The sequence below is a fragment of the Globicephala melas genome, chromosome 1 (genome assembly GCF_963455315.2).
Source record: "Globicephala melas chromosome 1, mGloMel1.2, whole genome shotgun sequence".
Taxonomy (NCBI): domain Eukaryota; kingdom Metazoa; phylum Chordata; class Mammalia; order Artiodactyla; family Delphinidae; genus Globicephala; species Globicephala melas.
This window is the reverse complement of record NC_083314.1, coordinates 41,088,414-41,102,301: the sequence shown is the minus strand read 5'-3', so window position 1 is coordinate 41,102,301 and position 13,888 is coordinate 41,088,414. Positions and strand designations below refer to the sequence as shown.

Sequence of the window (13,888 nt, the reverse complement as noted above, 5' to 3'; positions counted from 1 at the left end):
AAACAGAATCCACAGACTAGAAGCACTGCCCTGACATTACATTTAACAAGAGGTTAAATGCATAACCATGGGCTTCAAACAGAAGCTATTTTACATTTTGGTTAAAATTAGAATTCTGTGATTGTGGTTCCCACAGTTTGTATGAATAAAATTGATCACATTATGAATAAACAATAGAAGGTTACAAGCAATTAGCTGATTATAAGTTTTTAGATTTGATGGCATATTAACCACAAAAACTAATCCAGGCAGAACTGGAGATTGTGGTTTCAGAGAGACAAGCGTAAGTTAAATAGGACAAATATGTTTAAATAGTAACACTCCTTAAGCTAGAGGTTTAGTAGGTTTGGTATCAAGTTCCGGTGGAGAAATAATTCAGCACCATAATCACAAAGTAACTAACTAAATTATGTACTTTTTTTGATATTTGCTGAAATGCATCCCTAATTCTCATTTTGAAGCAAAGATTTTTATTTTTCTGGTGCCACCAAGTGGTAACATTATGAAGTGTTCTAAAGTTAAATGCAACTAACTTTTAGAAAAGTATCACACTGATGTGTTTTATATCAATTTTGTGTTTTAGCACAAAATTATATAGAAAGAAAAGGGCAAAATATTAGAGCCAACTGTTTGGAACTCATCCCCATTTTAAACTCCCAACCCCATGTGAAATTTAAGACAAAGAAGAAAAATGAGTAGATCATTAAGACCAAAATGCTCCACTAGCAGACAAAAAAAACCGCAAAAGACTATGAAACTATTTGAAAAACAAAAATTTATATCGAAATGATATATCAATCAAACCATAAGAGATGCTCCCTCCTGAAGTTCCATTAATGTGGCAGTAAAAAAAAAAATTATTTTTAAGGCAAAACCCTGTAAGAACAAAGAGACTGAGAGAGAAAATCGCAGCAACAAAATTTTAGAAGGTAAAAAGTAGATGGATGAGTGGTTATTGACCTGGGCAACTCAAGGAAGCTGTTTGATTTACACAACACTTTAAATCTGTCCAAAATTTCAGGAACTAGTGGTTTTAGGTAGCTGTGGAAGTTGAGTGTGAAGGCTAAAAACAAGAGAATTCATCAAAATTCCTGGTTAAGAAGTAATTAGGACACTACTACACACACTCCCTCTTCCACTCTTTACAGCCAAGTATTCATCTTTTCACTACATTAGAAGACGGAAAGTTTATACTCTAGGAAGAGTAAACAGAAGTCTTCTGGACTATAGGACACCAGGCATAGTGAGGGTGGGAGTACTGTAGTAAAAAAGTATTAGTAATCCAGGAGACTGTGGTAATCTAAATGGTACTAACAAGTCAAAGACCACAAAACAACAATGACGATGATGATTTTCTGGACAGAAAACCACTGGAAGAAGGTCCTATCAACCTCTGATTACTGTGTCCAGAAAGTCAGGTAACGAATTGAAGTATGCTTCAATCTGCTTCCATAAAGAAAAGGCAAATGATAAAAACTGACGCTTAAAAAATAAGTAAATAAAACGCTAAGTTCTACTTACAGACATTCAGCAACAGTCAGCTCTACATGTCCCATATCACCCACATTAATTAGCTGAGAATTTATCACAACTAACAAAAACAGAATAGTAGGCAAATCCAAGAACCCTTTACACTCTCAGTTTAAAAGCTCATTTCATCTTGTCTCTTCGGGCCGAGAGTCGATGTACTAAAGAATCTCTATGAATACTCCTGAGATAGGTGAAGGCTGGTGACCATGTCAGAAAAAAACATTATTATTCATACAAAAGACTTAGAGCCTTCATTTTTTTTAAATTGTTTTTGTTGAATAATTGATCAAAGCAGAACTTAAGTATCTCTGATACTGTCCTGCATTTCATGTAACTAAAAGTATATGTCCATATTTAAGTCATTTAATCTCCAGTAATTTCTCCTTTTCAGTCTTGTTTTTACATAGGATTATACACAAGCAACAGTTATACATCACATACTTTTTCTTCCCCAGATACCAACACAAGAACATGCCAAAATACATTAATACAGATAAAACTGTACCTTGAACACCTTCTAGGAGTAAATCAACTCCCTTCCTATAAAAATCAGAAGCAGCTTCATAGTCATCTTCTTCTTCCTTTTTTAAAGCCAGCTTTATTAATTCTCCTGCTTTCTCCAAATAATCTCTCTTGCCAAGCTTGGATTTTAAACTGCCAGGAAAGAGGCCACGACTTTCCCGTTCTTCTTCTGTTTTACTCTGTTCACTGTCAGAAGCAACAGCCCCTAGTGCTGAAGAATCCGAAGAAAGACTGAGACCAAAAGTTCTAATGGGAGAATTTTGATTGGAAGCCATTCCATCATCCAACTCAGCAAGAGAATCCACATCAACAGTAAGAGATATTAGATCACTGTCACTGGAGAAGCCTAGAAATATGATCACAATAGTAAACAGATATTAAACGGAGAATCAGCCAAAAGAATACAAATCATACTGACTATTCATTTTTTCATACTACCTATGTCAATCAGGAAGGGTGTAATTTACTGATGGAAGTCAGTGTCCAGCAATTTGTTTCAGCTTAGTTCATTCATTTTTTTTAATATCTTTATTGGAATATAATTGCTTTACAATGTTGTGTTAGTTTCTGCTGTATAACAAAGTGAATCAGCTATACATATACATATATCCTCATACTCCCTCCCTCTTGTGTCTTCCTCCCACCTTCCCTATCCCACCCATCTAGGTGGTCACAAAGCACCGAGCTGATCTCCCTGTGCTATGCGGCTGCTTCCCACTAGCTCTCTATTTTACATTTGGTAGTACAGTCAATGCAACTCTCTCACTTCGTCCCATCTTACCCTTCTCCTTCCCTGTGTCCTCAAGTCCATTCTCTACATCCACATCTTTATTCCTGTCCTGCCCCTAGGTTCATCAGAACCATTTTTTGTTTTAGATTCCAAATATATGTGTTACTATACGATATTTGTTTTTCTCTTTCTTAGTTCATTTTTGCACTGTCTCCCTACAGCTGTAGAAGACAGTCTCCTTGCCTTAATCATCAAACTAAAACTGAGACAAGTCTTTATCTAGCCTTGTTGTCAAAAACAGCCCTTACCACAAGATCTCGTAAACTATTTCTAGAAGGCTGATGCTTGTATACACAGCTGCTGTGAACAACAGCATTATGATAAAAAGAAGAGTAAGAGCTTTAGAGTAAGACAAAAAAGAAGCGCCTGGATCCCCACTCTTTAAAACTTACTGTGTGACCAACAGCAAGTTACTTAATAATATAACTTATCATGCAGGGCTTTAAATGAGAAAAAGAGTTAATGGATATAACAGGCTATCATTAAATTATAACTATTATAGCAATTACATAATAATTATTTTACGATAATATAATGTATCCTCAGAGGTGTGCTTTTTTTTTTGCAGTACACGGGCCTCTCACTGCTGTGGCCTCTCCCGTTGCAGAGCACAGGCTCCGGATGCGCAGGCTCAGCGGCCATGGCTCACGGGCCCAGCCGCTCCGCAGCATGTGGGATCTTCCTGGACCGGGGCACGAACCCGTGTCCCCTGCAGCAGCAGGCAGACTCTCAACCACTGCGCCACCAGGGAAGCCCCAGAGGTGTGCTTTTAAGTAACCATCCATATCTGGAAAATGTATGCCACTTACGGTTTTTTTTAACTGAAGTATTTTGAAATTTACATTTCAGCCTCCTCCACAAGCTTTTGGAGGAATCTTTGGTCTGTATTTGCATCTTAGTTTTCTGACATAAAATGAATAATGGGTGCTACTGAAACATTTAAGCAATGAAAATTACTTCTTCCATTTCATATAACTGACTTCATGGTAAGTGAGCTTGAAATACAACAACAGTTATTAAACTTTCTGGTCTTAGGACCTCCCTTTACATTCTTAAAAATGATTAAGGACCTCAAAGAGCTTTTATTTATATGGATTGTATCTGTAAATATTTACCAATCTTGATATTTTAAAAACAGACTGATTTTTTTTTAAACACTAAAGCCCATTACATGTTAACATACTGTTTTTTCCTTTTTTTTTCGTTCATTCATTCTCGTGTTACAGGACCTTTTTATCATTTCAAGTTTGTTTGCTTTTTTTAATTTATTTTTGGCTGTGTTGGGTCTTCGTTGCTGCACACTAGCTTTCTCTAGTTACGCCAAGCAGGGGCTACTCTTCGTTGCGGTGTGCGGGCTTCTCATTGAGGTGCCTTCTCTTGTTGCAGAGCGTGGGCTCTAGGCGTGCGGGCTTCAGTAGTTGTGGCACGCAGGCTCAGTAGTTGTGACTCGCGGGCTCTAGAGCACAGGCTCAGCAGTTGCAGCGCACAGGCTTAGCTGCTCTGTATCATGTGGGATCTTCCCGGACCAGGGCTCGAACTCGTGTCCCCTGCAATGGCAGGTGGATTCTTAACCACTATGCCACCAGGGAAGTCCCAACATAATTTTTATAAAAATAACTAAGAAGTGCCATTGTGTTACATTTTTGCAAATTTTGTTAACAGAAGATGGCTGGAGTCTCATGACTAATTCTGCACTCAGTCTGTTGTCAGATGTTTTTCTGGTTGGAAAATTTGAAGAAAATGTCACATGGGTAAGTAACTGAAAATGGGGTGAATATTTTAATAGCCTTTTCAAATAACTGTGGCTATTGTTTTTTTGATACTACCAGAAAACTTAACAAACAGTAGTTTCTTAAAGGTTAGTTTACATGTGGAATATAAATTTCTATCAATGTAATTTGTTTCTGTTACATTCAAATCCATGGGTCTGTCTTACACACTAAATGGATCTTTTATCATGCATGAGTTTGTAACATCAAACCCTGGTCATTTTGAAAATATTAGTTCCCTGAGTTACACAGATCCTCCAAATGGTGACAAATTTCATTATTACAATATCTCCAAGAAAATCATATTTGCTACTTACCACCACCAACATCATCAGAAAATTCCTTAAGTATTGGAAACTGTCAGGCTCAAAGTGGCTGATACAGGTTCTCCAAAATTCTAATTTGGGACTGAAAACTAGAATTTTATCAGTATTTGGCAACAAATACTGTTAGCTGTTTTGCTCGAAGTGGCTGATACAGGTTCTCCAAAATTCTAATTTGGGACTGAAAACGAATTTTATCAGTATTTGGCAACAAATACTGTTAGCTGTTTTCCTTGAAGTGTCAGCTCACTTCATTCATTTTCAAAAAAAAACATTTGCTAAATACCCAAGTCTGAATAATGATAGTTTGTATGTCAATCATCCTTTCAAACAAAAATGGGGTCCCAGGGAAAAAGTAGCTAGTTTATGGCTCAAATAATTGCACAAGTGCTTTCTCTCAAGGCAACCATGGTAGTTCAGCACACAAAGTGTTTTATGTATACTTCCATGTCATCACACAGAATACCAAGAAGACATGTACCCAAGGGTTGAGATTTAATAAAATTAACAGTTTTTGCTGCTTTATCAAGGCTTTATTCCTAGGTGAAACTACCATTGGGATTACTGCAAGTATGTGCAACGATTACTGTTACAGTCTCGTATCACTGTCTTGATTCCTGCTCAAGTACATCAGTTTTATCCACCATTGCTTTTGGATCATCAAATGTCAGCAGAGTGGAAACAGCAAATAATTTCCTAGATTATTATGAAAATAGTTTCTGCCTTGGGCATCCCCTGAAAAACATCTCAGGAATACCCAGCGGTCTGAAGACCATACTTTGAGAGCCACTGATTTATATCATTAAATAAGACTGACAATAGGGTTAGGCAAAACTTAGGTCTGGGAACAACTATGAGATCTGCATCTCCACTGAATACTGACTGCCAAGTTTCTCATAAAGGAAAATATATTAAGAAGAAAATGATCTCCCCAGGATCATATACTAAGTCAAAATTAAAGGTGGATTTGAGTGTACAATTCTAGATCAGGGATCAGCAAACTTCTTTTCTGAGGGTCACAGGGTGACTATTCTAGGCTTTATGACCTCAGTCACAACTAATCAACACTGCTGTTGTAGCATAAAAGCAGCCACAGACAATGCCTATGTGAAAAGCGTGCCTGTGTTCCAATAAAACTTCTTATATGGATGTTGAAATTTGAATTCCATATAATTTTCACATGCCACAAAATAATATTCTTTTGAATTCTGTCAACCATTTAAAAATGTAAAAACCATTTTTAGCTTGTAGGTCATATAAAAACATGTGGTAGGCCAGACTTGGCCCATGGGCCACAGTTTGTCAACCCCTATTACAGACTCAAATTGCTTACTTCATACGGAATAAAGTTAAGTTAGGGTAAAAACATTTACTGGCAGCTAAGCTGAAATTTCAAATCAGCTTTAGACACTACTTTGGCACTCTGTCAATATATCCTGTTTTCAGGGATTCTGGGGTTTTTTTAAATCCTTAGAACGCTCATAAAGTACTAATTTTGTTCCCTAAAAGCAACAGATCTCATTAAACCCACAATATCAGATGAAATTCACTGGACCTAGTGGAAATCTTTTCAATTCTCTGACATTTCAACTGCATAGACAGCACTTAAAATCAAAATCTCTTTATAGCAATCTACAAAATTATTTATCCACTGCTCTGAGCAATATATAAACTTTACAAGAGATTTTTTTAAATAATTTTTAAATATTTTATACATTCCATACAAGTTTATTTCCTTAAATAGTTATCATTATATAACCTGGTCCATTGAAATTAATAAACAAAGAAAAAAATGTTTATACAGCTAATCACAAAACAAAGGAAATGTTATAGATCTTTTGTCTGCTCTCTGATGTCTTGTCACTATAACCTCCACATCATCTATCACATTGCACTGTTTCATGCTTTGCCTGATTTTCCTTTCTAACAAGAAAAATAATACCAAAGGGTAAGAGGGTAAAGTTATGTGTATTCAGTTTCTTGGCTTTTGACCATAAACATCTAGTCACATAGTCATATTTCCTCTTACTTTTCCAACCTTATTTTATTAGCAAAGGAAATTATGATTAAATGAAATTAGATCAGAAAAGTAAGACCATCAAAACATCTAGAGAGAAAGTCAGATAGTAAAATAGAGTAATAAATAAATATTCTATACAAATTGTTTCCTTTTCAAATTCTACCTAATTCTAAATGAGTGTTTCTTTTTTTTTTAATAGATCTTTATTGGAGTATAATTGCTTCACAATGCTGTGTTAGTTTCTGTTGTACAACAAAGTGAATCAGCTATATGTATACATATATCCCCATATCCCCTCCCTCTTGCGTCTCCCTCCCACCCTCCCTATCCCACCCCTCTAGGTGGTCACAAAGCACCAAGCTGATCTCCCTGTGCTATGCAGCAGCTTCCCACTAGCTATTTATTTTACATTTGGTAGTGTATATATGTCACTGCTACTCTCACTTCGCCCCAGCTTCCCCCTCCCCACCCCGTGTCCTCAAGTCCATTCTCTATGTCTACATCTTTATTCCTGCCCTGCCACTAGGTTCACCAGTACCATATTTTTTTTTAAGATTCCATATATGTGCATTAGCATATGGTATTTGTTTTTCTCTTTCTGACTTACTTCACTCTGTATGACAGACTCTAGGGCCATCCACCTATAAAGGAGGAATGTTTCAAAATAAGCAAACATAAAAACTAACAGGTTAGGTAGAGGAAATTTTTTAGCCTAAACAGGAGAAGCAAAAGGAAACAAAAAGACTTGTTCTGGCTTAACCTTTTTGGAGGACAATTTGGCAATGCATACCAGATGCAAAACATGCTGGTATCTTTGGTTCAGAAATTCAACAATTTATACCAGAAATAAACAGAGACGTGAAAAAAAGATCCATACATAAGAATATACATCACAAAAACTAGTGAAATTGGAAATAACAAATTCCTAATGATAGGAGATTATGGCACATCCTTATGATAAAATATTACAGTTATTAAAAATTATGTTATAGAAGAATATTTAATGCTAAAGCATTCATGCTCTATTAATCAAAAACAACAAACTGCAAAGCAGTATATATATACTATAATTCTAGTTTAAAACCACAAACACAGAAAAAAAGTCTAGGAAGGTACACTAAACATTAACAGTACTTTTCTCTGTATGCTGGGACTACAGGTGACTCTTATCATATTTGCTGTATGTGTATGACAAGTCCTTAAGGCTCTGTATGTGAAGTATATCAAAGAAGATATAGCAAGAGCTAAAACTGGGAATTTGTTTGTAAATAAAGAGATGTTATACAGACATAATTTATAAAATGTATGAATCATGGCCAGCAGCCAGTACCGAGAAACATCTAACTTAAGAGAGAAGACAGACATGATTATAAAGACAGATCTGTATACAGCAGACTAACCCCCGACACTTCTTCCTTGCTTATTTTCTTCCTTTAATTCTCCTCTTAAGATGCACCCTAATATACCTGAAAAACCTAACCCTATCATATTTCCTCAACCATACACTGCAGCTAATCTAGTATTATCTGATATGTTTCTCTTCCATATTGAAGCAATTTCTACCTTCCCTTCTTCTCAATGAAGGGAATTCCCCAACCAGCTCAAGAAGAACACTCCCCGTCTACCACCTCAGCAATGAATATAAAAATATAGATAGAGGTATGCAAATACTCAGTACCTAGTTTATTCATCTTATATCCTTAATAAATCTACTTAATACAGTGCTTGCTCAACTCCTTGACATCACAGTCCTGTCATTTAATCTGTTTTTTACAAAGCTACACATATAAATATCACATGAAATGGACACTAGCTCCCTGAAACCCAGAAAGTTAACAAGTAAGATAAAGAGAGCTGCAAGCAAGAAAGAGGTTCTCAGTTAAGGTGAGTAGGAAGAACACTGTGGATAAGGCAGGGCAACAACTGACAATACAGAGACTGTTTGTCAAAAGTTAAACCAACTTGAAGTCAATCCATGTTTAAAGGGGCCCTCTGGGCCATCATGAGAGTAAAAGGTGCATCCTTTACCAACACCATCAAGTCAAAAACCTAAGCCTTTTTTGGAAAGGGTGGGGGGTGGAGGGGAGTCAAAGGTTCTATGAAAGCGTTCTGCCTCCAGGTTCATATCACAGAGATTCAAGTCTCAGGGCTATTAGAGGGCCCCAGGCGACTGGTTAAAAAGCAGCTGCAACAGTTCACCTACCTACCCTCACCTTCTGTGCTTTGAACCGCTCAGAGTAGGGCAGTGTAGTGTAATCTGTCTAGGATACCGTCTCTGAAAGACAGGCACCAGGGGAAAAGGTTGAGTTGCCATAGAATAAATCTTTATACTATAAGCTATCAGAAATCTGTATTTGAAGACCATCTGCAAAAAAGAGATCAGTTTCCTTTAGAACAACAGGTGGTCTCTCATGGCCAACTATATATAAAATACATGGTCTCATTATTATTAGCTGATAGCTTTCACTGAGCCCTGAGGTTCAAATATTGCCATAGTCAATGAAAGGGAATTTCTACTTTTCCTAGTAGCAATGACTCAAGCTTCACACACAAAGCAAGATTTCTAGCGAGCAGAACAAAGGTCACCCTGAGGTAGAAGACATACATATCAATCTCCATTAAGAAACGAGCCCTTATAAATATGATTTTAAGTGAATACCTAAACCTAAAAGTTGACGTTAGTCAAGATTCCTGTACCTGAATAAAGATGCAGACGTAGAGAATGATCTTGAGTACACCGGGAGGGGGAAGGGTAAGCTGGGATGAAGTAAGAGAGTGGCATGGACTTATATATACTACCAAATGTAAAACAGATAGCTAGTGGGAAGCAGCTGCATAGCACAGGAAGATGAGCTCAGTGCTTTGTGACCACCTAGAGGGGTGGGATAGGGAGGGTGGGAGGGAGACGCAAGAGGGAGGAGATATGGGGATATATGTATATGTATAGCTGATTCACTTTGTTATACAGCAGAAACTACCACACCATTATAAAGCAATTATACTCCAATAAAGATGTAAAAATAAATAAATAAATAAATAAATAAAAATTTATAAAATAAAAACACCCACAAAAAAAAAGTCTGTACTTGATTACCAACTCATCATTCAATAATAGCTATTGTTACTAAAAAGAACCATTCCTTTGACGTTTCACATTTTTATAATGTCCTCGATACATGTCTTTGCTTCACCGTTGAAATTTTATAAAAAGAACATCAGAATATCTACTGCATATTTGCTTGAAAAAAAAGAGTAAACTCATAAAACAATAAATCAATCACAATTACAACCCTAATTGTTACTTTACTGTTGTGACCCTACTGTTACCTTATCATGAACAACAAAGATCTATGAGTTCCCTTCCACTTCTACCTAATGAACTTTTATTGTTGCTACTCTCCATAATCTACTCTGCAAATCAAACCTGTTACCAGCACATAAGTAACTCACACTGAGCTTTCTATATCAAATATGTATTCTCACTGCCTTCCCCTACATAAAGTTAAATCTCATTTCAAAATAGAGTTCTGTGATTGCTATTAAATATCTGGAGTGCCGTGACTGCCTTAGGCACCTGGCTTAATTTCTCTGAAATTCCAATATTTAATTGTAAGATAAGAGATTTACCTATATCATTCCCAATGTTCCTTCTATTCTAAAACCTATTCCCACAACATATTAATATCATGAATTTTTTATTTGCCCCACCCAATTGCTAAACTCTTAATATCCAACGTTATCCTCAATAGCCCTAGAGTTGTTAAGGGTCAATACTTATAATTTGTGTCATTTGTTTTATATGCACACATAACCACAATGACACATTCTCATTTGTGCTTATCTTGAGAATAATAACTTATTCTTTTTTTTCCTATTTATTTTAAACTTCTCCACCAAAGGAAATTCAACTAATAATGGACAGTGAATAAGAGTTAAGTAGATAAGCACTTAAGAGAAAAAGGAACTTCAAACTGAATAAGCACACTCGAAAGTAATAGAGGAGGGCCTAGAATTAGCCCAGTAACAAGATTTACAGTTCTCATGGTGCCACCTAGCGGACATTTGCACTAAATTCTACTTTAAATTTAAATTACGTTTAATTAGGCTTTCTATATTTTGTCATCTTTGTGCTTACCTACATAATAGAAAGAATTATTACCCTGCCACCACATAAATACACAAATCTTGAACTGAAAGTGATTTTAAGAGGTCCCTTACATAGACTAATAATAGATGCTATTCTCAAAATATACATCTCATTTACTCTAAAAATAGTTAATTCAAGACCGCTTAACAGATCCTTTCTTGTGTCTACAATTGTTACAATGAGCACTTAGGGAGCTCTTACTCCACAACTTACAGGCAAAAAGAAAAAAAAAAGGTAAATTTGACTACTCCAGGAGACATTTAAGAATATTTATTCTTAAAGATATGCTACATATAAAAAGAGGATCTCTCCATTTGTATTTGTGGTTATGATCACCTAATTATTTTCTCTTATTCGCTGCATACACCTGGAAAATGTCCCTCCCAAAACTGCAAAAGAAGCCAAGTAATGTACTAGGAAGAGGAAATGACACAGTTTACCAGATGAGCTTATACCGACATCAAAGGCTCCAATACCAAGGCCAACATGGCAGTAAAGCAACCTACATCCTTCCAACAGGCCAACAGATGAGAGAAACATATCAAGAAGCTCAATTCCCAGGCACCATCCCAGGCACCCAGGAAACCCAGGCCAGGTTTCCACTAATGTCACAGTAACTTTATAGCTAAGTTTAAGTCAACAGAAAGATGGAATTTTATAAAGGAAATAAGATGTTAACAATCAATTAAATCTTCTTTCATCTTTGAGAAAATATAGTTTAATTTCACTGAACAAAGGAGATAAAGAGCAACCAGCATTTCATTTTAAAAACATAAAACAACATTAACGTTTTATCTAAAAACCTACTGAATAATTTTATAATTTTCAATTTCATATTAGATAAAATACATTTAGCAGTTAATCACCAAATTATTGGTTTTATGAAACCTTAAAGTGGTTTCCTCTATCATACTATACTATAAAATAATGAAATTTTTTTTAAATCCACTAACCCAATTCTTTACGTTTTCCTTAGAAAACTTTCTTTCAAGGTAAATTAAGTAAGACCTGTTGATTGCATTTTATGGTACTAATAAAAATGATGATCACTTAGCCTCTACATATGTTCTCTGTCACTCTAACTGAAGGACCTTGGCACAGCAGACTATATATTAAGATTTGCCCTTCTGGCCCATTCCACTGGCAAACTAAATCACAAGTATGAAAAATGAATCCACCTTCAAAACACCATTTAAAATACTACACTCAGAGGAGCTGTTACAGAGTAAATCACCTCCTCACATTTTGGCTCTGAATTCAAATCTCAAGCATTTGCCACCACAATCCCTCTACAACCTTCCATTTCACTGCATACCTGTGGGGCTTGGCTGGCTGCCAGGTTTCCCCTCTCTTTTCCTACTAGAGGCCCTCTCCCTGGTTTGTCTCTGTGGTTTGCAGGCCTTTTGGTATGAAAGTAAATCTTCCACTTGGCTAGTATGCCAGACAATCTCATGATATTTAAAAGTCATTTTTCCTCTCAAATAACAATGAATTTGCAAGTTGTCTGACACTCTGAGCTGTATTTGTCAACAGGTATCTTTCAGCAGGATTAATTAGCGAGGCATAGAATAGAGGCTTCTAAAGGGAGGGGGTAAAAAACATAAACATTAACAGCATTTCCAGTTCCATGTTTTTCATTCTTCAAGGATCACAGTGTGTTTCAGAGATGGTAATATAGTTAGAAAACTAAACTATGCACTGAAAGGATAAAATTTCAGTATTACTTTTAGGTACCATTAAGTCTTTTTCTGTGTTTTTAACAGAAATGTTGCCCCCAATTTCCCTCATAAAAGCATATTCCTAAATGATAACTGCTTCCAAGGAAAACTCAGCTTTTTGAAATGTCAAAGATAAACCCTGAAACAAATATACTCTACCTCTGCTGTAGGTAGGGTGGCCCATTCACCCTGTTTGCCCAGCTTGTTGGTTTATGCTTGTTGTCTTGGCATACAATAAGTACAGTAGCATCTTCTTTAATTCTCAGAAGTGTCTCAGTTTGGACAATAAATTATAAGCTCACCCTAGCTTATAAAGTTAGAGCTATAATCTACCTTAGGTTATATCTCCTTTAATATCAATATCTTTTTATTCCGAACAGCTTCCACATTTTACAACACCATCCCAAGGAAAGTTATCCTAATAATAATGCTCCTCCCCTTCTCTCCTAAACTAAGGCAAAAGACCTCTGCACCACTCCCATCCCTGATTACCTTATACTCAAATAGGTTTCTGGGACACCCTTATCTCACTATGATTGACTCCTACCTAGGTAATAAAGACTTATATCTTTGTATCAAAGAATATAACCATCCCCAAATCAAATACCCTTCAATTTCTGCATCAAGAAACAAAGAGAGGGCTTCCCTGGTGGCGCAGTGGTTGAGAGTCCACCTGCCTATGCAGGGGACACAGGTTCATGCCCCGGTCCGGGAGGATTCCACATGCCGCGGAGAGGCTGGGCCCGTGAGCCATGGCCACTGAGCCTGCGCATCCGGAGCCTGTGCTCCGCAACGGGAGAGGCCACAACAGTGAGAGGCCCGCGTACCGCAAAAAAAAAAAAAAAAAAAACAGAGAAAAGAAACATTCTGTAATTTTCAAGAACTGTACTCCTCACTGAATACTCTCCCACAAATCTTTCTAACTCTCCTACTTGTCCTCTCTTGGACATCACCAAATCAGCACATTTACAGGCAGAAAATGCCCTCTCCCTCTTTCTCAGGAGTAGGAATGTATCTCTGAGGCAACACCCAGATCAGGTTATCCCAGAAAAGTCAACCTCCAAGGAAA

At 36.6% G+C, this 13,888-nt stretch overlaps 1 protein-coding gene across 4 annotated transcripts in view; it reads right to left on the bottom strand.

The window, feature by feature from the left end:
• Positions 1 to 13,888, bottom strand: part of RPS6KC1 (ribosomal protein S6 kinase C1) — a 216,203-nt gene that overhangs the window by 124,492 nt on the left and 77,823 nt on the right. For all 4 annotated transcript variants that reach the window (XM_030872990.2, XM_030872994.2, XM_030872999.2 and 1 more), the window contains one exon: positions 2,036 to 2,398. In XM_030872990.2, the coding sequence (XP_030728850.1) occupies positions 2,036 to 2,398 (363 nt within the window). The remainder of the gene's footprint in view (positions 1 to 2,035; positions 2,399 to 13,888) is intronic.